At 41.8% G+C, this 26,276-nt stretch overlaps 1 protein-coding gene across 1 annotated transcript in view; it reads right to left on the bottom strand.

Moving 5' to 3' along the window:
* Positions 1-1,402: 1,402 nt before the first annotated feature.
* The window catches only part of SPTBN5 (spectrin beta, non-erythrocytic 5), a 149,915-nt gene continuing 125,041 nt past the window's right edge, over positions 1,403-26,276 (bottom strand). Inside the window, exons 57-71 of the mRNA XM_073350339.2 lie at positions 25,579-25,783; positions 24,610-24,804; positions 23,690-23,845; positions 21,878-22,095; positions 19,783-19,972; positions 18,282-18,458; positions 17,040-17,144; positions 15,925-16,533; positions 12,687-12,758; positions 11,079-11,165; positions 10,533-10,624; positions 10,191-10,294; positions 8,468-8,603; positions 7,146-7,267; positions 1,403-2,930 (exon numbers count right to left, since the gene is read on the bottom strand). Coding sequence (XP_073206440.2) covers positions 2,785-2,930; positions 7,146-7,267; positions 8,468-8,603; positions 10,191-10,294; positions 10,533-10,624; positions 11,079-11,165; positions 12,687-12,758; positions 15,925-16,533; positions 17,040-17,144; positions 18,282-18,458; positions 19,783-19,972; positions 21,878-22,095; positions 23,690-23,845; positions 24,610-24,804; positions 25,579-25,783 — 2,614 coding nt within the window. The 3' untranslated portion in view covers positions 1,403-2,784. The remainder of the gene's footprint in view (positions 2,931-7,145; positions 7,268-8,467; positions 8,604-10,190; positions 10,295-10,532; positions 10,625-11,078; positions 11,166-12,686; positions 12,759-15,924; positions 16,534-17,039; positions 17,145-18,281; positions 18,459-19,782; positions 19,973-21,877; positions 22,096-23,689; positions 23,846-24,609; positions 24,805-25,578; positions 25,784-26,276) is intronic.

Raw genomic sequence — 26,276 nt, 5'->3', positions numbered from 1 at the left:
AGCCCCACTGCATGGTCTGCCAACCGGACAGTCAATGGCCTGGTCAGGGGTGCTGACCAGAGCCACCACGATCCCTTTTCGACCTGGTGTTCCGTTTGAAAACGGGACACCTGGTCACCCTACTCAGGGTCTGTGGTCAGGATCTGCTGCCCAGCCCAGCGGGGTCCAGGGCTCCCAGCTGGCCCCGCAGGGTCCAGGATCTGCACCATGGGATAGGGGTCAGGGCTGCCGGTGGGCCCCACAAGGTCCGGGGCTGCAGGCTGGCTCCCTGGGATCTGGGGTTCTGGGATGCCAGCCAGGCCCATGGGGTCCAGGACTGCCACCCAGCTGCCCTGCCACCTGGCCCCACATAGCGGGGTCCAGGGGCCGTGCAGCCTGCCCCCCACCCAGGGCTTCCCTTCATGGAAGGTTCTGTGGACATGAGGTGCTGGGTATATGGGTCCATGGGGGCTTTGTGGGTGTGCTGTGGTTCCCAACCTGCTGCCCAGGTAACATATTGATAAATAGTTGAGACCCACTGATGTATGGAGCTGTGCACTTAAGATGCTTTACATCACCATGTGCACTAGCACGAATAATAATAATTCAAACCTTAGCAGAATAGGAACTAAAATAAGTCACTAGCCAACCCCCGCCTGCTGACCCCCTTGAAGTGAGAGTGTGGACAACATGTCAAAGCTGTGTATCCATGTTGTCCATGTAAACATGGCTCACAATCTGTTTGCACATCTGCATGGCCCAGTGAGCTGTCTCATTTGGATCCAAGTCCTCAGAGGTAAAGGATGCTGCACACGCACTTCGAGCTGCTCCTATTCCTCCTCCCCTCATAGATGAATGGATAGGGAGAGGCCAGGAATAGGTAGAATTTTGGTTCTCCGCCCCTCACCCCATGCCATTTGCCATACTTTTTATTTTAAGCCACTGATTGGGAAAAATATTAGTACTTTTTACCTGCTAAATAAGAGTCTTTTGAAGTGAAGAACTGAATAAAGTGCAATGGCCTAGAGAAAAACTTCATGCATAAACAAACATTGAACAGCATTTTGTGTTTTATATCTACTTTGTGTCTACTTATATTTGCAATGAGCACTCTCTAAAGGATTTGTTATAATACCCGATTTTAAGGACGGGAAGGAATGAAATTCTGTATCGCAACTGGCATTGAAGTGCAAGAAAAGTGAAAAATGTATTTTTACTTCAGTCTTTTCCAGTGGGCTAGCAGTCGAAAGTACAAAACAGGTTCCTGAACAAGGCTATTAAGAATTCAGACAACTGAAAGATGTCAATTTTACCACTGGGTGACTTTATTTAAATAGAAGCGGGAAAAAATATTTTGATTACAACTTTCTACTAGCGACTGAACAAGAAATTCAAAATGAATTGATTAAAAAATCTGAGGTTTCATTAGAACACCGTTTGCAGTTATTAACAATTAAAGGAAGACAGAATTTCCATTAATTTCCTTTGCTAGATTGACCCAAGTTTTGTATCTGTATTTTATCATTAAAGCTCATTTGAGCATGGGTGCTGATAAATTTGAAGTATTAGCATATTACCATATAGCTGCAGTAATAGTTTACCAGATGACATTCAGATTTTCCTTACGATATGCTCCCTTTCCTGGGCTTTCATCCCACGGTGGTAGTTGCCATATAAAAACCTAAGACAGCTTGATTCCATCGTTATACATTATTTGCTTGTTGCAAAGGGTGAACGCATCTCCCCTAAAATTGCCTCAGAAATTGCCATCTAAACACAGCTTCTAAAGTTTTTAACTTTATCTGATTATTTGGCTAGCATCACACACAAGTGTACATCATTTTAGGAAAGTCATTCATTTTAGTTCCACAGTTACTTATGTTCCATTCAAATCTGGTGCCCCCCTCCCTTTTATTATTGAAAATTATTTGCATAATAAAGAATCCTGAAACTAAGGGTATAGACAGAGCTGTAGACACTAAATTGAATCCCACAGCATTTTGAGGTTCTTGAATGAATTGATTTTGGCAGTTGATGAGGAACTCTGCAAGAATCTAGCAACACCTGAAAGTTTAATATGAGTAGGAAATATTCCTCTCTCTCTTTTCATAGTGACAGCTAAAAGCATTGCAGAAATGATTCTTGTCACTTCATGGAATGATTCCATGTTCTTACACTTCTGTACTGTGATTCCACAGAGTGCCACTCACAACAGTAATGGCAAGCTGTGTGCATTTAAGCTGTCACAACTGTACACAATGGTATCAACGGCACCTTTCTTTTAGAACTTAGAGGTAAAATAAGACATTGGGTGGATACATCGTGCAGGGTGGGGGTGTGTGTGAATACAGTAGTGGTTCATTATGGAAATTTGGGATCAAAGTGCAGCTTATGCAATAAGTGGATAAGAATTAGTCGTATCTCATCTTGGTCCCTGGTAGACATTAGTCATCATCACACAATTTGCCATGATGGGTGGGGATAAGGAGTATACCAGACATTAGCCAGCACTATTATTTCCTCACATTCATGAGCATCAAAGTAATTCAATTTAAACAAAAGCCTTCTGTAGGCCTGGGAGAACCAGGTACACTGATCCACCCAAGTTCAATTTGTTAAAACAGTGACAGTTCTATTCTTTTCCAAGTGCTGGGTCTATTCCCGATGCTTGAGCATTCCCTTCTCCCATACACATTTCACTTGCTCACCGTCCATCTGGACTCCAAGGCAATAGGGTGCTATGAAGGGGAACAGTCTGACTCATCCAGAAAACTGAAGAGTGTGCGCTCTCTTGTGCTGCTGCTCTTACTTTTTGGAAAAAAGCTTTTGAAAGACATTCTTATCTTTCTTGGGTTTCTCCTTCCTGCCCTCAATCGCTAGATCTTCTTTCATCTGGGTCAGTGGATTTGCTAAACGCTTGGTCTGCACACTCTGATCCTCAGCCTTGGCTCCTGAAAAAGAATTAGTGTTTTTTTCATTTTCTTGAGATAGGAAACACCGGAATATGGGCTCACCCTCAGATGTGCGTGTCAAGGAGGCTCTCTCTAGGCCTCCCTACAGCAGGCTAACCCAAGCCATTTCACAGCAGTAGCATCCAGACCTTAATTCTCAATTGCCATAGTCCTCCTTCCCTGCTATGGATTGGTAGAAGCTACGGTGATGTAACTTTGAATTCCAGAGGGCCCTGGGAGGGGGAGGTAATGCTAGCATGGTACACATACCACTACCCAAAAGTCTAGCGTCCTCTTCATGGATGCTTCACAGTGAAAGATGCCATAGGTAAAACTCTTGCTTGGACAATGGCTTGTGCCATTAGCCCAAGAAGCAGCATATTTAACTTTTATTCACAGTCCTGGAAAGGATAAAGTTTTCCCACTGCCCTCTGGTAAAAAGAGCTGGCGTCTCATGATATGGTTGCAGGCTTTTTATGGTATAGCTTTAGTATCAGGTAGCCGCTTTTCTGGGTGCACTGTGGAGCACGTGGAAGAAAAGCTAATAATTTGTGTGTGTCTGACACACTTCTCAGCTGTAGAAATGTAAGAACCGCGAGAAAGACCAACAAACAGTGCAGTGAGACCTTGAAAGGACTCCGTACAGACACTGTTGCTGGAGGTGCCTTTTCCAGCTCCCATCATCCCGCAAGGACTCCCAGCATGTTTCCTAGTCAATCTAGGGTCTCACCAGGATGATGTGAATGTCGAATAACCCCAGCTTCGTAAACTCTCCCAGGGGAGATTTCTGGCACCTGGATTTCCTTTCTGAGCTCCCTGCTCTCAGTGTTTACAATGATAGTTTGAGACACTACTAAAACAAAAGACTCTCGAGGCAGAAGTTTGCTATATGTAAGCTTTCTGTGTAATCTGCGTCAGAGAGCAGAGATGGTAAGGAGCTAGGAAACAAAAAGCTAGTTTTGATATGTTGTAAACATTGGGAACACTGCAACTCTTGCTGATAATGACAATTGCATGAGTCTAGCTGCAGGGACTACATGGCAAATTTTAACTAGGTTACCTCTTTAACAATCAGGGTCTAGATACTCCAGTGTGAGAACAGGTTTAAACCCCCAAAATAAACAGTAAAATCAATTGATTGCATGCAATGGTGGTGTATTATAAATATAACAAGCACAGCCCTTTCTAAACTCAATCATTATGAGATATGTATACAGGCTATGACTGTGAATTTATGTGTTTGTATATATAGAATACTACACTGCAACTTTAGCTCCACTTCAAAGCAGGGCAGTGAGCAGTCAGGAAGGTAGGAACACCTCCCAAAGTGTCTACATGAAACCAGCTTCAAGTAACTATCCATTTTCCAGCCCAGGAAGGGACACCAGAGGCCCATTAAAGTGAATGGAAAGACATAGAGACAACTTGAGACTGAAAAGAAAACCCCAGTCTTTGGAAAACAAGAAAGACGGTGATTTTTCCCACTTTGAGTATCTAAAGTGTCTGAAGGGAAAAAAACAGGAACCCCTTTTAAAATGGAAAGGGTTGAACTGAAGACCACCCAGAACTTGGGGGACAGTCTTGAGGTGGGAGGCTGTCTGTGAATGCTGGATCCCTCCTATAGCTTGGGAAATCGTTTTAAGGCAGTAAGTAACTCTTATTAGAAAAGAGATTTTATTTAATATGCATGTGCAAAGCGTGAGGTTGCTTCTTCATGTTTATTTTCTGTGTAACTTGCCTATATGTTCTTTCCCTTACCATTTCATCCTTGAATCTGTGCTTTTTCTATTAAATAAACTTTTTGTTTATTTTTACCTCAGGCAGGTCTCCAGTGTGCAAACCATCTGGAATGTGTGGGCGAAAGTGAGCGGATTCCAGGGGGCTGGTTTCTCTGCTTTGGGAGTGACAAACTAGAGGGGAAAAGATTGCGTGTCTGGTAGTTGAGAACTCAGGGAGGACTTATTTGGGGAGACTCAGGACTGGAAGTGTCATTGGTGTCACCCTGCAAAGAGTAATTAGGCTGGTGAGAGCCAGGGTGAGACCTTATGCTTGTGGGTGTCTAGTGGTGTCAGGGAAATGAACCATACCTGCACAGCACAGAGGCCCCCTAGGTTACAGGACAGGCAGTGGCAGAACCCCTTACTGGTCTGATGTTACATCATCTTCTTCCCGACTGACTTTTGCTATACTGATTGAAACTACTCTTTTATTTAACAAGCAGGACTGTTTATACTGCAGATACCCCTTGTCTCAAGCCCTGTTGATCAGTCCCTACAAGACTATTTGCAGCAGGATGTTACTCATTCACAATTGCATCCTGTTATGCACTCGTTTAGTGCCAGCAACAGTCCTCATTTCCTTCCCCACCTTGTTAATTACCTTGCGCTGTCTGGCTCAGAGTTCCCATCATACTTCTGTAGTGAGTGTGTGTGTGTTGGAGGTGTTAGATGGTGTGCTCAGTGAGAGAGTCACTGGGTCTTATTCCATGGAGAGCATAGAAGAGGCATCAGGAATGAGCTATTTAATGACCATATGCTAGGGAGGACAACATCCAGAGATCAGTGTGTCATGCTGTTCACTTTCAGTCATGAATCTGTAGCTAGGCATTTCCAATGAACACTCCTCTATGCGAATATGCATGACTGCTCCATGGGTGTTCAGATGGGTTGCCCACAGTTCACACCTGACCACCCAATCCCATTCATTTGGCAGAGCGGACTAGGTGTTCAGATAAACACTGAAAAACACGTGGCATTTGTGTGTCCAAACCGATACTGAAGAAGAAGAAAAAAAGAATAAATGGACAGAATAAACCCTTCTTACATCTTCCTGATGGATTCCCCTGTTCTCTTCGTCATTCACCAAACAGGTCAACCCTACTTACTGGCATGATAAAATACAATCTTACATTTAGATAACACCTTTCCTCCAGAAGGATCCCACAGCACCTCACTAACATTTCAGCTGTTATCTTTGAAGTGGAAAATAGCAGCTGCTTTTAAACAGTTCACAGTAACACTACACAACCTTAATTTGATCCCTGATGTGTACGCATTATGATACACTATTTAATTACACAATCACATACTTATCTTTTTGCCACTGGACCCTTGCCTCATTTGGTGCCCAGGATGGATGGTGCTCAGATAATGAACACCTATTCGATATTTTGTTTTCTCTTTGTTCAGTGTGTGCCCCCAGGTATTTTATACTACACCCTATTCAAACTCTGCTCTGGACACAGAATCATCATTTTTCTCATCGGCTTTTCTGTAAGGCTCATCACTACAGTATCTGAGTGCCTCGTAAACATTAACATTACCAGACACAAACATGATAGAATTTATTTTCACAACAGCCCTCAGAGGTGAGGGATTATCATTCCCATTTTTACAGATGGGAAACTGAGGCACAGAGCCACTATAGTCAAACATGAGCACTGTCCACCGAATGAAGCAGGATTCCTGTGGAAAAAATAGTATGCCATCATGTAATTAAAGGCTGTCATGATGCATACGCACCAGACAGCTGAATTAAGGTTGCACATGAGACCTTAATTGTGGCATTTCCTAATTTTTGAGTATTTGACACTGAAAGCCTCACCTTCGTTTCACATAGATTTGTGTGTGTTTAATCTAGCTATAGATTCATAGATATTTCGGTCAGAAGGGACCATTACAATCATCTAGTCTGACATCCTGCACAACGCAGGCTACAGAATTTCACCCACCCACTCCTGCAAAAAACCTCTCACCTATGTCTGAGCTATTGCAGTCCTCAAATCGTGGTTTAAAGACCTCAAGGAGCAGAGAATCCTCCAGCAAGTGACCCATGCCCCATGCTACAGAGGAAGGCGAAAAACCTCAGATATTTCATGAGAGAGTGAGAGAGAGCCTGAGAGCAAGCACCCTGTATTTCATAATCCTAATAAAGAGAAAACTACTGTAGGAGTGAAACCAGAAGACATGCAGATCTACGGCATGTGAAGTATAATGATCAACTAAAATAAGCTCCTGGGGAAAATGATTTAGTCAAAATGGATCAGTAAATTTTCAGAGAAAGTGAAAAAGCACAGGATTAAGACATAGCAGGGAAGGGTGTGGTATATATTGGGTGATACAGCAATTTCCTCTTTCTACATTTTGAAACATGTTTTCTCAATCTCAGAACTGTGCTTCTCACACAGATTAAGGCAGAGTTTCTTATTACCCATACCTGCAGGGTTCTGGGCACAGGCGGAGGTTGGTGTCTTCATAATCTCATGTGTGTCTTCCTCTGATTCCCTGGGAATGTTTTCAGATTCTTTCTCTTGTCTCACTTTGAAGGAAGGAGCTCTCCTGTCAATAAATAGCACCACAGAAACTCAGTGACATTTCAGACATGAATTAAAGCAGTAAGTAAAAGTAAGTATTTGGAAACAATTCAGTCATGAAACCATTTCAAAAGCAAAATAGCCACCGGACAGAAAAGATGTGTTGTATATACATATGTGCATTAATATAGCCAGTCTGCAATATAGAATAGGAGTAACTTTGCAAAATGCACCTACCCACTCACCTCTGGTGAATTACTTTATTTGAAGGACAAATAAAATATCAGTAATTATTTTATCATCATTCATCACAACGGTATAATGGGGGTAAACAGATTTTGTGACTGAGCTGGAAATATTCTTGATAATTTCGCAAGTCTGATACTAGGTTTGTGCTACGTCTTTTGGTCAAATAGTCACTTTCCCATTTATCTGAATGGGAACAACATGAGTAAATCTGTTTGTACTGCAATCGTTACTATCATGATGGTAAGGGCACTCTCTGCAATTCTCTGGTAAACTTAGTGAAATCTCTAGCAATTATCATGTTGCAGTTCTAATCACATTAACAGGCATGAGGTAGTGAGTTCTCCTGCAAAACACAAGAATCGGCTGGGACAATCAAACTGGTCTTTTTGGTTTCCATGATACTGTGTGTGCTATAACATTTCAGGAGCCTATGGGTTTTCACAGGTCCATGGCTCACACAGCTCATGAAGTTTAGGCGCATGGATCCTTCCAGTACAATAGACTAGACAATAGGGGCTGTTTTCATGTCACAACTTGTAGGATTTCTGCACACTCCATGTGCAGCAGAAATGGATTTACACCATGGGCCAGATTTTCTACCACAGAGACACAAACAGTATGTTCAAATGCTGCATTTGGATTCTCAGATTCACACTTGAATATGTAAAGAGGCCATTGTGTGCCTAGTTTAAGTTCATCACCCAAGGGGAGGATTTGGATGACCTTGTTAAGGACCCCTATTGGAAAATTGCCTTTAGCATGTTGTAACTTTCAAAATGGACTGAATCAGAGAAGTTACTGCATAATATAGTCCTGGGGGCTGTGTGCTATATAGTCCTGGGGGCTGTGAAATACTGAAAACTGAACTGGTCTTTTAAATACCAAGCCTGTCTATCTGGCATCATCCTATATTTGAGCACTGCCTAGCTACTGGCAAAAATGAAATCAGACCAGCTCAGCAGTATACAGTCCCCACCTGGGTAGTAAGCCTCTGCTGTTTTGTCTTTCAGCAGGCCCTCCATCTGGGAAGCTCCAAGGTCTGGTCTGAGGCCTCTCTGTATTTGGAGTGATTGGTTGGGCCATCACTTTAGAACCTTGACTGTTACCATGGCCTGCAGGGTCAAAGAAAATACAGGAAACATATTTGAATCAGAAGGAGAGGCAGAGTCAGTCATTCCTATATCCACTGTATATTTCTTTGAGCTGCAGGTATCACTGCATTTCTGCCCTTTTTCATTATGCCACAGAAGCCATCACCGTTTACTGAGGTTTTCAGAATAGGGATTGGACCCACAAAGGAGCAAGCAAGAGCCAAGGCCTGTCTACATGAAAGCTGGAAAAAATGTAAGTAGCCATTGTGCATTTCTCCCCAGCCAGTATCTTGACTCAAGCCGCACTACAACCAAGAGGTGGCTTTCAATGTCACTCTGGGGACTCTACTGTGAGGTCCCCAAGAGTATGTCTACACTGCAGTTAAAAACCCATGGCTGGCACATGCCAGCTGATTCAGGCTCGCAGAGCCTGGGCTAAGGGGCTATTTAACTTCAATGAAGATAGTCAGTCTCAGGCTGCAGCCCAGGCCTTGGACCCTGAGATGTGGGAGGGTCCCAGAGCTCAGGAATGTCTACTCCACAATTAAACAGCCCCTTAGCCCGAGCCCCATGAGCCCAAGTCAGTTGGCACAGGACAGCCACGGGTTTCCAATTGCAGTGTAGACGTACCCTTCACATCAGCTATCAAGTGCCTCAGTGTGTACTGTTCTCTATGGGTGACACAGACGAGCAGGGATCCTAGAAATCCATTTGCCATGGAAAAATGCAGAAAAACATGGAATTTGCGCTTTTACCATTTGTGAAAAAATAAAAACATATATTAACTATTAACTAAATTTTACTGAAAGTACAAGTGTCACTTATTCAATGCATGCAATCTCAACTCTTGTGGTTGATTTTTGAATGCACTTTAAATATGTATAGCTAAACATACTCCAATAAACTGCTTTCCGCATACAGAGGTTACTCAATGGCATAGAGGGGTTCATGTTTTAATGCATTTCAGATTTCATGTCAGCCTCCAGTCATGAGTAATTAAAGTTATGAAAAGATGCCAAAAATTGTAAAAATCCCCACTGAAGACCATGTCCCTGGGTTTGGCAAGGACAAATTTCATGTTGATGGTAATATGCTGTTCTGCACTGTATGCAGCAAGGCTGTAGATTTCGTTCATAAGCAGACAATTGTAGAACGCATGGAAAGCATTAAACTTAAACTGAATGACAAGAAATGAAAACAAGAGGCTGAAACAGCAGGGCCATCGACAACAGTAAAGAAACAATGCACTGTGATGGGATCATTCTGTTAATTTTATTTTATTATAATGACTGATGGCCCTGGTAGGCTTGGAACTTGCTTAAAAATTGAAAATATATCAATAAAACCTTGTGTTCAACTGATACTAATATATGTTGTGGCTAGGGAAGTTCAGCATTTCATTTTAATTGTGGAAAACCACCAATTCTTATGTTTTTTTTAAATCACAGAATTTGTTTTTAAAATTCCAGAAAACTAGGCTCCCCACAAATGAGACACTCAAACACATTTAAAGGAAGAGCGCCACACAAGGGACAGCTTGTGATTTCAACATCCTTTAGTTCCTCCCCCCTCCTGTCATCATCACTATACTAAACAATTACCCCTTACAAATAAATGATGATCTACTTATATCACTCCTAAGCGCTTGTATCCATTCATTCATCAGCTTCTGAGAAGGTGCTGCAAAGTAGTATTCTGCCCCATCACTCAATCTGTAAACAGCAGGGATAGGAGGAAGGGCATTCAAATTAGTCTAAACATTTACATTATTGTCCTGTTGAGAAAGGCAGGAACTGCAGTATCTGCAAATTCCTACACAGACAGCACTCTTCAGCTTTGCCATACCACAGTGTTTTCTGGGATAGGCTTGGATGAGTATGGCTGCGTGTAGTTGCAACATTGCAGAGCAGCCAGATATGTTTTGCTAGCAGGTCTAGGCATATGATTTACCGTAAACTAAAGGTGTTCTCTTTCCTGGCATAGTCAGTCAGCCTCTCACACTTGGCACCAGCAACACTGATTGATGGGCTTGTGGTTACGTTCTGAAGGAGGAAGAGATTACAATGAATGTCCTAATTGCCCTGCCTTTAGGATTCAGTCTCATCCACGCACTGTGAACACACACTGATACCATCATTCATACTATTCCTAACACTGTCACTAGGTCCCCTGGTTGGAAGAACTGTACAAGATCCATCCTTCATACAGTTTGAAGAACTGGTACTTCACTGTGTCTTGAAGGCACTACTCAAATGAGAGAATGTTCAGTAAATCTCAAAACCCCTTTTCTCAACCTTATAGCTGGAAGCTGCACTGATCAGACTAAGTTTCCACCAACTGATACATAAAAGAATTTAACCCCCATCTAATCAAAAGCAAATATGTCTCATTTCCTATGTTTTCTTGTGAAAGAAGTTGAGAGATTAGAATGGAAAAACACGGAACAAATCTTAAACCATCTTTGGAGATTACGTGAAGATTCAAGAAACAAATTACCTTGGACGCTTCTCTTTCATCATTGTAGAAGTCAAGTTTTTGTTTGTTGAGTTTTACATAATAGGAGTTCCAAGACCTTGAGCGTGGCTACATGAAGAAAGAGGATAATAAAATGTAATCATAATGGTATCTGTAGTTACATCAGTAACATACATTTCGATATGCAGCTTCTAGCCATGCAACCTGGGGCTGGGACCTCCTCAGCACTCAGGAGCCAGGAATGGTCAGCCCTGGGCTATTTCCAAGGAAACCCAATCCACTGTAGGAAGTGGTTTGAGGGATTCCATTAGTGGCGCCACATAAGTCAGTGCTGAACTGACACAGCCTGCTGGAAGCAGGCACTAAACAGCTGGTTCCTTCCATCTTTTAGTGAAGATATACACCCAGCGTTCTATTTCTGCTTCTTGAAGACGCCATTTCACTTTATCCAATTGGAGAGTTGGCTCTAGTGCGCTATCCATGTTCCAATTTTGGTCATTATAATCTGCCTAAAGTTTCAATGTATTTAATGGATATCGAATTCTTCCCCACTTACTGTGCACTGTTTTAAAAGCAGCTGCTACTTTCCACCCCAGAAGGTAGTTGTATGTCAGCAACAGGTGACACGTTTGTGAAGTGCTATGGGATCCTGCTGGATGGAAGGTGCTCTCTAAATGTAAGATGCTATTATTTTATTGTGCCAAGAGTTGTCTGGTGAATGAGAGAGGAAGGGGGAATTGTTAAGGAAGATGTGAGGAGAATTTATGTTATGAATTTATTCTATTTCTTCTTTTTGCGTGGGTGGGTGAGATGAGAATTCACTAACATAGTTAATTTAACTTGGGGTTTCACCTGTGTATCCGTAACAGGATGACAGTAGATTCTATTTTGCATAGGAAATAAAGACCAGTGCGGATTTGCTTAGGTCAGCTTAAAAGTTTCAGATAAATAATTATTCCCAGGGAATAACAGTCTAAGAGTCCTGCCTATGTCCAAGGCACACAGACTTTGTTAGCAAAAATCTATGCACTGGTAGATAGTGACTGAGAAAACCAGCACAGAAATTTCCCACCTGTGGTAAATGTATCACTGTTACTTCACTGATGCCAGCCCTGACCTGGAAATGGGATTCTATTTTAGAGTAAGAGGGGAATTCAATCTTTAATTTCATTCAGCCCTGGACATGCTGAAACTAACCCACCAATTTACTACCATCAACTGGAAGAAACACCCTCTTCTAATATGAGAAGAAATTAATATCCAAGCTCATTTAATTAGAGGCTCTCTCTGCCATTAGGGCTTCACTCTTTTTGAAGGGGATTTTAGTCTACATGTTCATTTAGTCCCCAGTTCCAGTAAGTGCCCCATCAATGGGAACTAAGCCAGAGCTGGAAGATCTCTCAGATAAGTGAATTCAGACATCTTGTTCATTCCAGGCCTCATCCAACACCTACTGAAGTCAAGGGAATCCTTTCACTGGCTTCTGTGGGAACTGTATCAGGACCTCAGTTCTGAGAGCTTCACCAGTGAAGGTTTCCCCGCCCCCACCCCTGGAGTCAGGTTCTGTAGCTATTTGGTCATAATACAAGGAATGGTGGCTGAACATGAAGTGAGTGCATTTGATTCTACCTGCGTCTGTCCTGGAAGGAGCTGGTCCCTCTTTTCTAGTAACCCCTCCATGTTCTGGTGACCTACAGAAACCTGAAACACACAAGGACATTACAGTTTCACTTTAGAGAAGTCTTTTCAAAACTTCAGATATATCCCAAACGGGCCATTGTTTTCCCTTTAGCCTTTGCCTTTTCTATGCTCCTGGAAGCCTTCTGTAGATCACATTCACAAATCTAATTTAGTGCCTGAATGAAGATATTTCAGACCTACACTGGACAATCTACTCATATGATTAGTTTCATCACAGTGTACTAAAGGTCTCTTTCTCACTCTACACATAAGCTTACTTGGAGTGATATTGCATTTTGTGGTGTAATATAATGTGACTATATGAAGCAATCTTAACACGTATGTTTTTATACAATGCTTAGAAGTGAATCTGAATCCTTCACAAAATATTTTACTTTGGTTGCTGTCATCTAGATCCTGCCTGAAGGTCTGTCCAGGGATCTGACTCTGGCACTGTATGGTAGAATAGACTGCTAGAGAAAAAGAACTGTTTTATAGGTTTGGATGCTAATTTGCACTACTATAATTAAAAATTATTATTTAAAAATGAAATGACAATAGTATTGTATAATACATATATTTCTATAACAATCTATTATGCAGTTCTGGCATGTCTGGGGAGCTATGTCATTAATACTACCATTTCACCTATTCATCAATAAAATACCATTAAGAGTTTCTTAATAATCTTCATATGGTCCCTCTTAATGTATACCTATATCCATTAGTACTGGTCTGACCAGTTATTGTAGATCATCAGTGTAATTTTATAATAAACTTTAGTTAATGTACTTCTCTAAATAATCTGTGTTGTCAATATATCCTCTCATACATGAGTCCCTCCATTCTATTTATCATCCCTGCTACCTTATTTTGTATGCTCTGCCTTCTATTGTTAAATTTCTGCATTCCAGTAAGGTAACAAAACCAGGACACTGTATTCCAAATGTAATTTCAGTGTTTCCATGAATATTATGCTGCTGCTTACTGATTTACATGCTATAACTCTCTTAAAACAAATCAAGCCAACTTCTATTAGCTTTCTTTACTGCTGTTGCAAAAAATAATTTTTTTTTATTTTTATATGGCAATTTGTGTTATAACATCATCATTTAGCATTCAGAAAAGGGTGCTGAATTGCACAGAGATTGATAATAGAGAAAAAACAACCAGTATATTATATGTGGTACAGGTAGAAACACCTACAGTTCAGGGTCCCCAACATTTTTCAAAATATTAACCTGTTTTAATGTGCTCATAACTTTGCCAAACTTTAATCAATTCAGGCTGAAATTTTTGATTCTGCGTGGCTGCCTGAGGCTGAAGCTTTTGGAAAAATGTCAGTAAAACTGGTTCAGCTATTCTCAAAATGAGGTATATGAAAAATATATCGTTTTGTTCATTTCAAAAAAAGACGGAGTTAGAGAAGAAGTTGAAGGAGGTGGCACAGGTGGAAAGATTGGGACAAGGAGCCAAAGATTAGGACGAGGAGGGGGCAGGTAGAGAAACTAGGACTGTATCATAAAGACTGTATCATAATTAGGCTTGAAAGGACTAGAGTTTTATCAATAAATGTCGATTTCACCATCCACACACAAACAAACAAAAAATTTCCATGGATAGTAATCAAAATTTACAGATAGGTGAAGTAAGAAAAATGATGTTTAAAAGAACTTACTAGAGTTTGTTTTAAGATATTTGTGTTTATGTATATGTTTAAGATATTCACTTTGTATATTTTGACATGTGATGTGGACAATTTGTATTTTAATGGTTATAAAGCTTTAACTTTTTGAATCTCAATGTCTACTGTCATTAAATAATTATTCTCTTGCTCCCCCCATTGTCTAATCCCCCATAATTTCTTTCCACTGAAAATTTATATAAATAAAAATCTAAAACAAATGCTTAAAAATAAGCATCAATATTATCCATCTAAATTATTTAAAAAAAACCCTCAGATTCTGCCAAGCCTAATAATAATGCATATGCACAAAGGAGCCAGATTAAGGTTGCACAGACAACCTTTATTTGATCTAGAGTTAAGTGAAAACTTTCCAATGAATCAGGTTTCCACTGGAAAATGCTGATTAGACAAAATGGAAACGTTGCAGGAGTACATTAATTTTGTCAAAATTTTCTGTGGAAAGTTATTGAAATGATTCATTTTAACTTTATCATTTTGGGATGAAATGAGATTGAGAAATCTCAGAATTTCCCACAGGACAGAAATTCTATTTTTCAGTCAGCTTTAATTCTGGCATTTCTTAACGTCTGAATGCTTAGTTTGAGACCTTAGTAAAGTTCTTTAATGTATTTTTTAATGTATTAGGACATAGAACCTTTACTGTTCAAACTTGTTCTAACTGGCTGCATAATTAAAGCAATATTCTTTTTGTGTATCAGTCTCCTTCAATCTTACACAAAAAACCCACCTGTGTGTAGTCAAATCAGGTAGCTACATGTAAAATATAAATTACCAAAGGCATAAGTTTATCTAGTTTGGCACTCACTATTTGCACAAGCAAATGAGAGGTTCAGTGGATGCAGCTGGGCAAATGTTTGGTTCTATAGATTAATATTTGCATTTTTCAATTAAGTCGGTCTATTTTGAATGCTATTTGTTATTCATTAAAGTGAAGAGTGATAAATGGCAAGATATATTTTCTAGGACATAAATTCAACTAAAATATTACTGGACAAGATTTAACCTGAAAGTCTCATCATGGAGATTAGATGTCATGCCAAGTATGTGTAAAGAAAGTATCAGTCAGAATAGATGCTTCTTGGCTTCAGGGGAAAGACGTTTTTGTGAGCAACCTACTCCTCTTAGCGAAAGAGACAGAATATCACTCATTGCCATATTAGGTAGCAATAATGTCTATTGAAGTGAGGCATTTAAAAGGTTCCATAGACTGCAGGCATACAACTGCTTTACATCACTATCTTTCTGGATAATTTAGAAAGTATATAGCAAAGGCACATTAAGTGTTTCTTGCTGCTTGGATCACTCGGGATATATATGTGTATGGTCATTCTTTGCAGTTTTCTCACACTCCTTAAGCTGTAGGCCTACATCATACTATACAGTGGGGAATATGTGCCACACGAATACCATCTAGATATAGATCTGGGTATTGCTTCAATGGGGTGGCTGTAGAGGTTCTGTGAATGCAGATGAACTTACCAAAAGGTCATTTTCTGACTTCTCAAGAGAGGAACTGGACTGTGGTAAATGTGGAGAAAGATCTAATGAACTTTGGCTAGACCTAGGTGGAGTCTTCACAACTTTTATTTCCAGGTTAGAGACGGGTTTTTTGCTAAGGTTTTTCTCATGGGGTGATAAGAGGTCCTTGGAATATGGTTCTAACAAACTGGTGGCAGTTTGTCTGTTTACTGGACTGGGAGGAGAGATGTGGCTTCCCAAGGATGTTACTTGCAGGCCCATCAGTTTTGGCGTAGGTTGAGTGTTAATCTCACTGAGCCTCGTCACAGCTTTCGTTTCTCCATTGGTGCTGGGCAACATCTCTGGATTTTCCCCAGACCCGAATTGCTGGAATGCCTCTGTGGACTTTTGGACTGGAGAGACAATAGTTTCAAGGGGATCCCTCAAGGCGAGGCTGGGTGAGGAGGATAGAGATGGCAATGGTCTAGTTCTCTTTATCTCTATCAGTCTTGAGGATGGCATCCTTCTGTCTGAGGGCTTCCTTCTCAGAGACGGGACCCTAATGATTTTCCCTCTCTCCTTTTGCCCATTCTCCTCAGCATAAATCTGCTTCAGTATCTTCATTTCCCTCTGCAAGACACAAGGGTTACATGTATGATCTATAAGTGCATATGTAAATTGAAGTTAGGATTACCTTCAGGTGCATTTCTATTGGCCTTTATAAAAATGTATCTGACAGCATAGGGCCCACCTTCTACTATAGATTCCCAGCCCTGGGAACTCTAAGCAGCTGGACGTCTGTAGTCCAAACTGTATTGTCCTCTTCTTCCCAAGGCCTCTTCCTATGCTCACAGCCTTCCTTTTTGCCCTCCTGCTCTCGGCAGAGCACTAGGTCCCAGGTCTGCTCTCCCTGGAGTCTTTCTCAGTCAATCTAGTCTTCTCTGAATTACAGTCTGCTCTTATTTTCCCAGCAGGTCTCCTCTTCGTCACCTGGTCCTTTACCATTAATCTCCATGTCAGGAGGTGAGCTGAGTTTAGCACAGGAGCAGCTGAGCCTCAACCTCCTAAAAAGTCCATCTCACCCCATGACAAACCCCTGCCTCATTTACTAATCCATCAGTCGTCTTCCCCCTCACCTTTGTCTTCCTATTCAGTTGTACAAACTTCTCCTCTTGGGCTGCAAGCATCTTCTCAAAGTCCCGGTGTTTCTTCAGTAGTTCCTCTACATCAGACACTGAATCCTGAGTGGAAAAAAAATCAACAATAGATACAGGAATACAGTGAGACAAAAATAACTGTTCCTGAAAAGACTATGACTGAGATTTTCAAAGCAAACGAGTACATTTAGCCACATAACTCCCTTTAAAATTAATGATAGTTTGTGTCTAAATCCCCTAGCTGGCTTTCAAAATCTCAACCTACTCTTCTAAAATGAGTGGTCCCTGGGCTGAATGTGGTACATGAAAATAAAAAGGCTAACTTGACAAGACTTCTTTCTCCCCAGCTGCTGGCTTTGTCAGCCATCAGCACCCTTACTGGAACCCACCAGTACAGCCCTCACTGGAATGCAGTATCTTTCACAGTGAAATGATCCTCTGTAACAGTCACTAATTGTTTAAAAATGTTGCAATTCATGTGAAGCTTCTCTTCCTCCTTCTGCTCTGTGCTGTGGAATAAAGACCCTGCAATATCACCACCAGCATGGCCTGCATAAGGTACCATGATTTCCATGTGGTATCCTGGCTGCTACAGTATAATCAATGGCACCCAGGATAAACTCCTGGATTACAGTTTATGGCAGACACATCGTTTACTCCTGTCTTGCCCCCTGCCCACGACCACAGCAGGGATCTCACAACTGAGCTTCTGTTGCCCCTGCATTGGGCCTCCATGCCCAAGTGCATGGCAGTGTCATTCCACCCTCTCAGCCACAGAGAAAAAAGCTGTTGAAGCTGGTGCAAGAACAGAGATTTCTAGGGCAAGCTGGAAAAGCCATGTACACAAACCCTCCCACCTCCCAAGAGAGGAAAAATCACCCCTTCTCTTCAAATCAGGCTCACTCCCTCATATGAAGGAGTAAGAACCTTCTTCTGGATCCCTGACTAGGCTAAGGAAGGGGTAGGAATTCTCCCCCATCTTTTGCCAAACAGGTCACTACTCCATTAGTTACTTTTCCTGCCCCAGGCTAAACCCTTTAAAAGGACATAGCACCTACCTTTTGAAAATCCCCAAACTGAATTACTCAGCCATCAATGTTTGGACTGTGATTAACGTAAAACAGAATCTCTCAGGGGTGGGGTTGCCTGAGATGGTGCACAATTCAAGTAGTCTGCCTATACAGAGAGGCATTTTAATAGTGTTATACTGTTTTTACTCACCCCATAGCTAGGATCTGAGAGAAATCTCTCCTTGGCAGCCAACCATGCCTCTGCTTGCTCCATCTCTCGCCGTAGTAATTGGATTTCCCAGTTTTCCTCATACAGCTCCTTCCTCACATCCCAGCTCTCCTTCACCTTCTTCATCAGCTCTGACAGCTCTGACAGTTTTTCCTCAATCTAGGAAAACAACATTTACAATATATAGAGATAAAAGATCCACTTAGACTTTCATTTGACAGCCATCTACCTTGTAATCTGACCATGTGACCCATACATGACCTCCAGAGAACTTTGTGGTCCCAACCTAGGATGAACAGATAGCAAGTGTAAAAAAACCGGGACAGGGGGTGGGGAGTAATAGGTGCCTATGTAAGAAAAAGCCCCCAAAATCGGGACTGTTCCTATAAAATTGGGACATCTGGTCACCCCATCCCAACCTAATTTAGAAAGGAAGTTTGAGCCTGCTTTTTGCCTGACTGAATTAATTTAGCCTCATACTATATTCTGTATCTGTATGCGTATTCCATGTATGGCAGGAACAGTACTTTGCTGTATATTCTTCCAGGCCACACTTAACTCAGATGTTGCAGAGTGTAACTTATAATACTGAACTAATGAGTACCCACACAACAAGACAAATTCATCTGGCCATGGCATGACAACACTGATTTATCTTTTATACCAGTGGAAAACTGTCTAGTCCTCTCTGCAGCAAAGTTTGCAACAGAAATGAGATCTTTCACAAATTCCAGAGACTCTTAACTTCATGATCTCCAGGTCCAATTACAATCTCCAGCCAAGCTTGGGGTCATTGTAATGATCATATTCTGAAATTACATAGATAACAGGATCTTAGAGTTTTTCAAAGTTACGTCTCGCCCTTTTCTCCTTTGTAAAACTTCTGAAGAATCCCATGTTCTCTGACGTGTGCAAAGACATCACCCCACTCTGTATTTGTTCTGTATTGTATTGCATTCTATTTATCCTATTTCTTGTTCATTTAGACAATAAGATTTAAGGGATGGTATTCGTGTGGCACATATTCCCCACTGTATAGTGTGATGTTAGCCTACAGCACAGCATAAACAATCACCAGCAATATTTCAATCTAGGTATTGTAATTTTACAGGTTAGCTTCAGAGTCAATTTTGAAGGAGATAGGAACAACTCTAAATGGTGTTCCACTTATTCAGGTCTCTATGCAAAATTTGTCTTCATATTTAATATTAAAGAATCTGTTTTTCCTAACTACCTTCTCTGTTTTGAAGGACAGATATATGTGAAAACCCCTGAGAGGCACGAACTCTTGGGGGGAGGGGGGGGCTCTGAAGTCTAAGTTCACTCCTGAACACTTACTGAATGTTCTTTATATATGGTAGTATTTCTGGCAGGGATGCTTCACTTAGACTTCTATAATATTGTAATTAAGGTGTTTGCCCACTAAGTTTGTTTCCTTACCTGACTCTGATTTTTTAAAATGTTTAACTCATCATCAGCATACCTCCATGGACATGAAGTGTCCGTTCTTCACCAGGTTGTTCCCTGCCTGCTGCATATCTTCATATTTTAGCCACTGCTTCTCTATTTCACGCTTATACTCTTCATTGTGCTTGATTAACAGCTCAGCGCCAAGAACATCGCTTGCTAGTTCCTCAGATATCACCAGTGCATGCATCTCATTAGCCCAAACCCTACGGAAAGGAATCAAAAGTAGTCAGTGAACACCGAAAGCTGCTGAGGGTAAAAATGGAATGACTCACAAACACTCAGACACACCTACAAACTTATACATCCACACTGAGATAGGCACAGATTTACAAGCCCTTATTTACATACAAGGGACACACATATGCACACACACTGGTAGATATCCACGTCCATATGCACATTTACACACTCAAGGGACACACTCCAGTGCATAAACATACATTCAGACATACCCTGGCCCCATCAATAATTATATTATAGTTACGGGACAAACATGATACACACTCAGATAGTTAGAGAAGGGAATCATGAGATTACATGCCCTGAAGAATATCTCCTGTATATATTCACAATGCTTTTATGCACTGGGCATTTATATGCATACTTAAAGTTTCATATTCTGTCATGCACAAGAATACTTAACACATACACAGGGCATGCATGCATGAAATCATATTCACTCACAAATTTAGGAAGAGCATGCACCTACAAGGCCACAGCCTCCACAGGTATAAAACACGGTAGCTCCATTGACTTCAGTGGAGCTGATTAACAGCAGCTGAGAGCTACCTCACAGCAGGGTATCCCCACCTACACACACTTACGCACAATATTCTGAAACCAAGAACACATTTGTGTTCTTAGGAAAATACTCATAACCCTTAATAGAGCTGGTCAAACATTTTCTGACGAAACATTTTTCATGGAAAATGCCATTTCACTGAAATAGACACATTCTACAGGAACTTGGAGATGTGGAAAAAAATTGGTTTAGAAAAAAACATCACAATGGAGTGCTTTGATTTTGGAATTTAATTTACAATACAAAAAATTAAAAACAGTTGAAATTAAAATGGAACGTTTTGATTTAATCAGAAAGAAATGTTGCCATTGACCGAAAACAGAATTGTTTTCCGTTTGTGGGAAATTTCAAAATTCAGTGTTTTGCTCAAATTTGGAACAAAACCCAGTTTCAAAATCATGGAATTCTCAGCAAAAGAGAAATTCCGGTACCCACACTGCTCTTTTATTTACGCAGAAGGGAAACAACAGCAGGCACATGCAAGCAATATTATTTATATTATCTCTCTCCCTGCTCCCACTCAAAATACCTCAATTTTTGTACATGCTTGAAATAGCAGTGCTAAGATTGCCTGTGAAATGCTTGTGCTGACTCTTAGACATGGGAGCAATGGGGTCTGTACAGCTGCACAGGGCATTGGAGTTTCAGATTCATAGATACTAAGGTCAGAAGGGACCATTATGATCATCTAGTCCGACCTCCTGCACAACGCAGGCCACAGAAGCTCACCCACCCACTCCTGCAAAAAACCCCTCACCTATGTCTGAGCTTTTGAAGTCCTCAAATCGTGGTTTAAAGACTTCAAGGAGCAGAGAATCCTCCAGCAAGTGACCCGGGCCCCATGCTACCGAGGAAGGCAAAAACCTCCAGGGCCTGAGGAAAGCACTCTGCCCTCATGTAGAATCAACAATATTTGGAAACCAAACCCCAAAATACTGAACTACCCAAAGTGCTTGATTTTCCAAGACACTAGAGGTATTATCTAAGTTGTCCAAAATCTGGCGGGTCTGTAACACTGTGCTGAAATAGAGTGGTATGGTCCCATGTGCTAGACACATCCAATATGTGATAGGCTCCAGAAACAACCCTATTAGTTTGAACCAAAATATCTGTTCTTTTCTACAGTGGGATCAACTCTGGCCACTGCAGCTGAAAAGATGCTTTGCATTATCATTTAAGGGGAGCCATAAGCAAGTTGCAGACAGACAGGGGCAGGCATGGCCTATGTCAAATGTCTAATTTAGAAGACTGCACTGGGGAAAACAAAAATAAGGCCCCATTGCCAGACAAAGGGCCCTACACATACATCAGCTCCCTGCAGTCGTTGAAGTAGACCTGGACCTGTTCTGCCTGGTGCAGCCTCTCCTTCCTCTCCAGAGACTTCCTGTCAAGTTTCTCCCAGCATTCATCCACTTCTGTGAGTCTCTCCATTATGTTCTCCCTGGCCTGAGGGTAGAGCCGGCTGAGATGCCGAGCCTCCCCTTGGATCCGCTCCAGCTCTTTCATGATGGCTGCAAGGTCTCTCTGGAACACAGAAGTGATTGATCACAAGACCTAATTGAGAGCATTAGGTTCTGCTTCAGCACTGACACTGCAGAGAAATAATCCTGAAAGCAGATCTCAGACTGTTCTTGACCTTTAGGCTCCTTCCACCCAGTTGATCCCACAGAGTGAGAAATTACCTCATTACTTTGCCTGCTGCCAGTTACCTTCTAGGATTCACCTACATTTACCATTGAACAAACTTGTTCAGAGCCGTCATGAAGGACACTGCAGTAAGGTAGAAGATACCTTGGGAGCCTCACTTGCTGGGCCAGCAAAAACTCTGTTTCTAATATAAATGATGTATTTGGGGGGAGGTCAGGGAGGAATCAGCTGACTCGACTGGGGGAAGAGGTACTACCCTGTAATGCAGACCAGTGATACTGGGGCTGGCTTTGAAGGAAGAGGGAAGGAATAGGGTGAGGATTAGGAGAGAGAAAAAGTCAGGAAAGTAAGTGTGCAACAATTCCCAGCAGAACATCTGCTTTCCAAAATTTAATCTTTTATTTTTATTTTGAGATCAGACTGTTCTCAAAACCTAGAGGAAGTCTGGCATGTTCAGAACACACCCCGATATTCCTTCCCCATCTCCGCAGCACCCCAGCTGGAGTCTTAGGGATCATCTCAATTCTCCTGCTCTCTCAGTCCTTTTTTCTGCCTCTCCCTCATCTGGCCTAAACATCATAAATACCTACTGCCAGCCCACAGGGATTGTCTGCTCCCAATCCCAGAACCTGTGACACCATTTAAGTTGAAAAATAAGAAATTTAGGTACAGCAAAATCTAGGCTCACCATGCTCCCTTAGGCTGAGTGTTACCTTCACAGGACTAGCAGTTCCTGCTGGCCTAAGGAGCAAGAAGTCACATCCCAGAATTCAACATGGTTCTTTTGAATGGCAGCAAAATATCAGGCTCTGATGGCCTCTTTTCTAGCAATGGGCTGGCAGTACCAGGAGCCACTGATATTGCAGTGCTAGAGACTCCACATCCACTTCAAACTAAGGCTTTGAACTTATTTGGGCTTGGGTTGGAATTTAGTTTTGAAACCTATTAAGTGAAGTGAAAAATACAGTAAGTAATACTGTGGAGCTCCTTGCCAGAGGATGTTATGAAGGCCAAGACTATAACAGGGTTCAAAAAAGAAATAGATAAGTTCATGGAGGATAGGTCCATCAATGGCTATTAGCCAGAATGGGCAGGGATGGTGTCCCTAGCCTCCATTTGCCAGAAGCTGGGAATGGCCGACAGGGGATGGATCACTTGATGATAACCTGTTCATTCCCTCTGGGGCACCTGGCATTGCCCAGTGTCGGAAGACAGGATAAGGGGCTAGATGGACCTTTGGTCTGACCCAGTATGGCCGTTCTTATGTTCTTACTAATATTGTTTCATGATGTTAAAAGCAGGATGAAAGCCCTCTTGCATGAGGCACCATGGCCACTGCAGTAATGGATCAGACATGTTTTCCATAGCTCTGTAAACAGAGCAGCCTAAGATGCCATTGAGTCAGGTGCGGGTCTCCCGGGTTTTATTAATTTATGTTTTTCTCCCGGTGTTTCAAGGCTGTACCACTTACCTCCACTCCTTCATGCTGGCTGAGGAGGGTCTGCACACCGGGCAGGTCATATCCATAATCATCTATGTCCACCACTGCCTCTTTCTCCTGCATCCAGCCCTTGAGCTCATCCACATCATGGTCATACTGGTGAACTGGCTGGGCTGCTCTTAGATTCTGAACAAAGAAATGGTTCATTAATGGCATCATCCACTATGCACGGTCACACTCTGCTCTGATGCTAAGGAGCCTAAAGTGACACACTGATGCAAAGTATGGTAACACTGGAGCTGCTGAGCTGTTCAGAGGCACATGGTTAAAAATACTATAATAAATATTTACCTTTATTCCAAGATCAAAAACCTGTTTTTAAAAAACAGCTAAAGCTGCTAAGATATAATAATGTACTTAAGTGCCACATCATTTAACCCCATGTGCTTAACAACAAGGAAATGAATAGTTAAGGACATCATATATTTTACTTTGTACACATAACAAACACAAACATTGGGTCAAATCCTGGGCCCTGTTCTGTGTGTTACCATATTTATCTGAAGCTGCAGGAAGCTTAGGGAGACAGAATATATTGGAACTGGCCAGGAGATTGGACCTGAAACTTATCTTCTTATGCAAAGTGTCAAAGGATTTGAAGGACCACAGGTGATTAGTTTTCAGTTTTAAGCTTCACTTGAAAGATGTTCTATATGGAATAACCGGTAAATACTAACCCATTTTTGTCAAGGATAATGCACAGGTCAACAAAGGCTATAAGGCAATATTTGAACTAAAAAAAGAGAGCTGTCTGCAACACCCTTTCCGCTATTGCAACAAATGCATCCGTGAGCAGCAGTGGCACTGGCCTGATGAGGCAGAAAGGGAAGTAGGAACATTCAGGAGCTTTAGTGCTCAAAGAGCATTTTAGTTAGTTGTGCTCATCATACCTCTGTCCTTGTCTGGATGGCTTGGCCTAGTCTCTCCCAGGTGTCATTGACCTGCTGGGTCCTCCTCTGGATATCTCCTATCTGGCTGTGGCACCCTTTCTCCAGGTGGGATGCTAATTCATTTATCGAGAAAACCTTAGCATGTCCCAGAGGTTTCACCTCCTTTATAAAATCTTCAAACTTTTTCTCCAGCATCTGCAGAAAAAGGATGTGGAGGCAGGTTCAAATATGAAGAACTTCCACAACCCTGTGCCGCCAACCATGAAGGAGGCAAAGGGAACTGATCACTTCTCTGCCATGTCCTACAAAACTTCCCTGCAGTGTAAATCACTTAGCAAACTCAGATTTCCTCCACTCATCCCCTGAACAAAGCACCTCTTATTGTGAGAAATCAACATCTTATGTCACACAGAGGAGATCACCTACCTCCTTGATGGCCTGATATGTCAACCAAGAACGACAAACCAAGAGCAGCAATGAAAATGCAAACAATTCAGCCTCTCCCCACAAGCAATAGTTGCTGAAAGTATACATTCAATGAAGCAAGTATAAATTACACCTCTCTGCACCAGCGTGCCTTCAAAGGAAATTAACCTTGAGGTAAGCAATTAGTGGTACGGACGCTCTGTCTCAGGCTTTTCTGCTGAGGGCGCAACAGGTTTACAACCAGAACCCCAGTTTCCAGCCCCTTTCTAGCCAGTGCTGGGCTCCATTTTGGCCTTCTACAGCCCTCTGCCACAGAGAAAAAGAGGATGTGACAGCTTTCTGCTGCCCCAACTTTCTCCTCTGGTCAACGCTGCTGCAGAGAGCCCTGCAAATGGGTTAACCAGGCAAAAATTAGACCCAATGTGTGTAACAGAGAATCTGATTTTGCTTCATTTTTGTCTGTATATTGTGCTTCAATGCCACCAGCTATACATACAATAAAGCTAATACCTTCCCTGTTCTACCAGACAGGAAGCTTTTTACCTCAACATCTTCCAAGTCCTGCCCATAGTCATCTGATTCCGCCACAACCAGTCTGCTGGAAAGCCAGGCATCCACTAACTGGACCTCTCTCTCAAACTGGTACAATTGGTATTGTTCCTGTAGGTGTCTCCTCTGGGTCTCAGCTCTCTGTAGGAGAGACTTGTAGCTTGCTAGGACAGCCTGGAGCTTCAGAAGCATGGCTGGACTGCAAAGAATAACGATCACCAGCCACGTCATTGGATAGAGTACTTAGCTAGTAAAAACTATTTCTGTTACTATGTTGGTACAGTGTCTCTTTTGCCCTCTAGTGCTGTCAAAGCTGAACCTGCAGTAGCTCAAATACAAGAAAAAGGAAGAATCTAGTGATAGGGTAAATTATGTTAGGAGTGTGAGAACCAATTGGCTCAGGAAATTAAAATATCTATTTCAGAGAATGCTCCTTCTCCCCCTCTTCCCCACTCCCCCCCAACAGAAAAACGTATTGGAAAGAGAAAGGTAATGAATTATGAGGAATACTGATTTGCTTAATTCCCAGGCATGATGATCTCAGACCCTTTAAACAAATGAGGTCTGGATGAGAACTGCTGGGAGTAGGCAGAAGCCAGAGAAACTAGGCTAAGATCTATAACCTTTTGATGCTTGTTATGTGGTTCTGTTGCATTTTCTGAACAGCAGGAAATCATGAAAATGAAAGGTAT

The sequence above is a fragment of the Lepidochelys kempii genome, chromosome 6 (genome assembly GCF_965140285.1).
Source record: "Lepidochelys kempii isolate rLepKem1 chromosome 6, rLepKem1.hap1, whole genome shotgun sequence".
NCBI lineage: Eukaryota > Metazoa > Chordata > Testudines > Cheloniidae > Lepidochelys > Lepidochelys kempii.
This window is presented reverse-complemented; position numbering and strand designations above follow the sequence as displayed.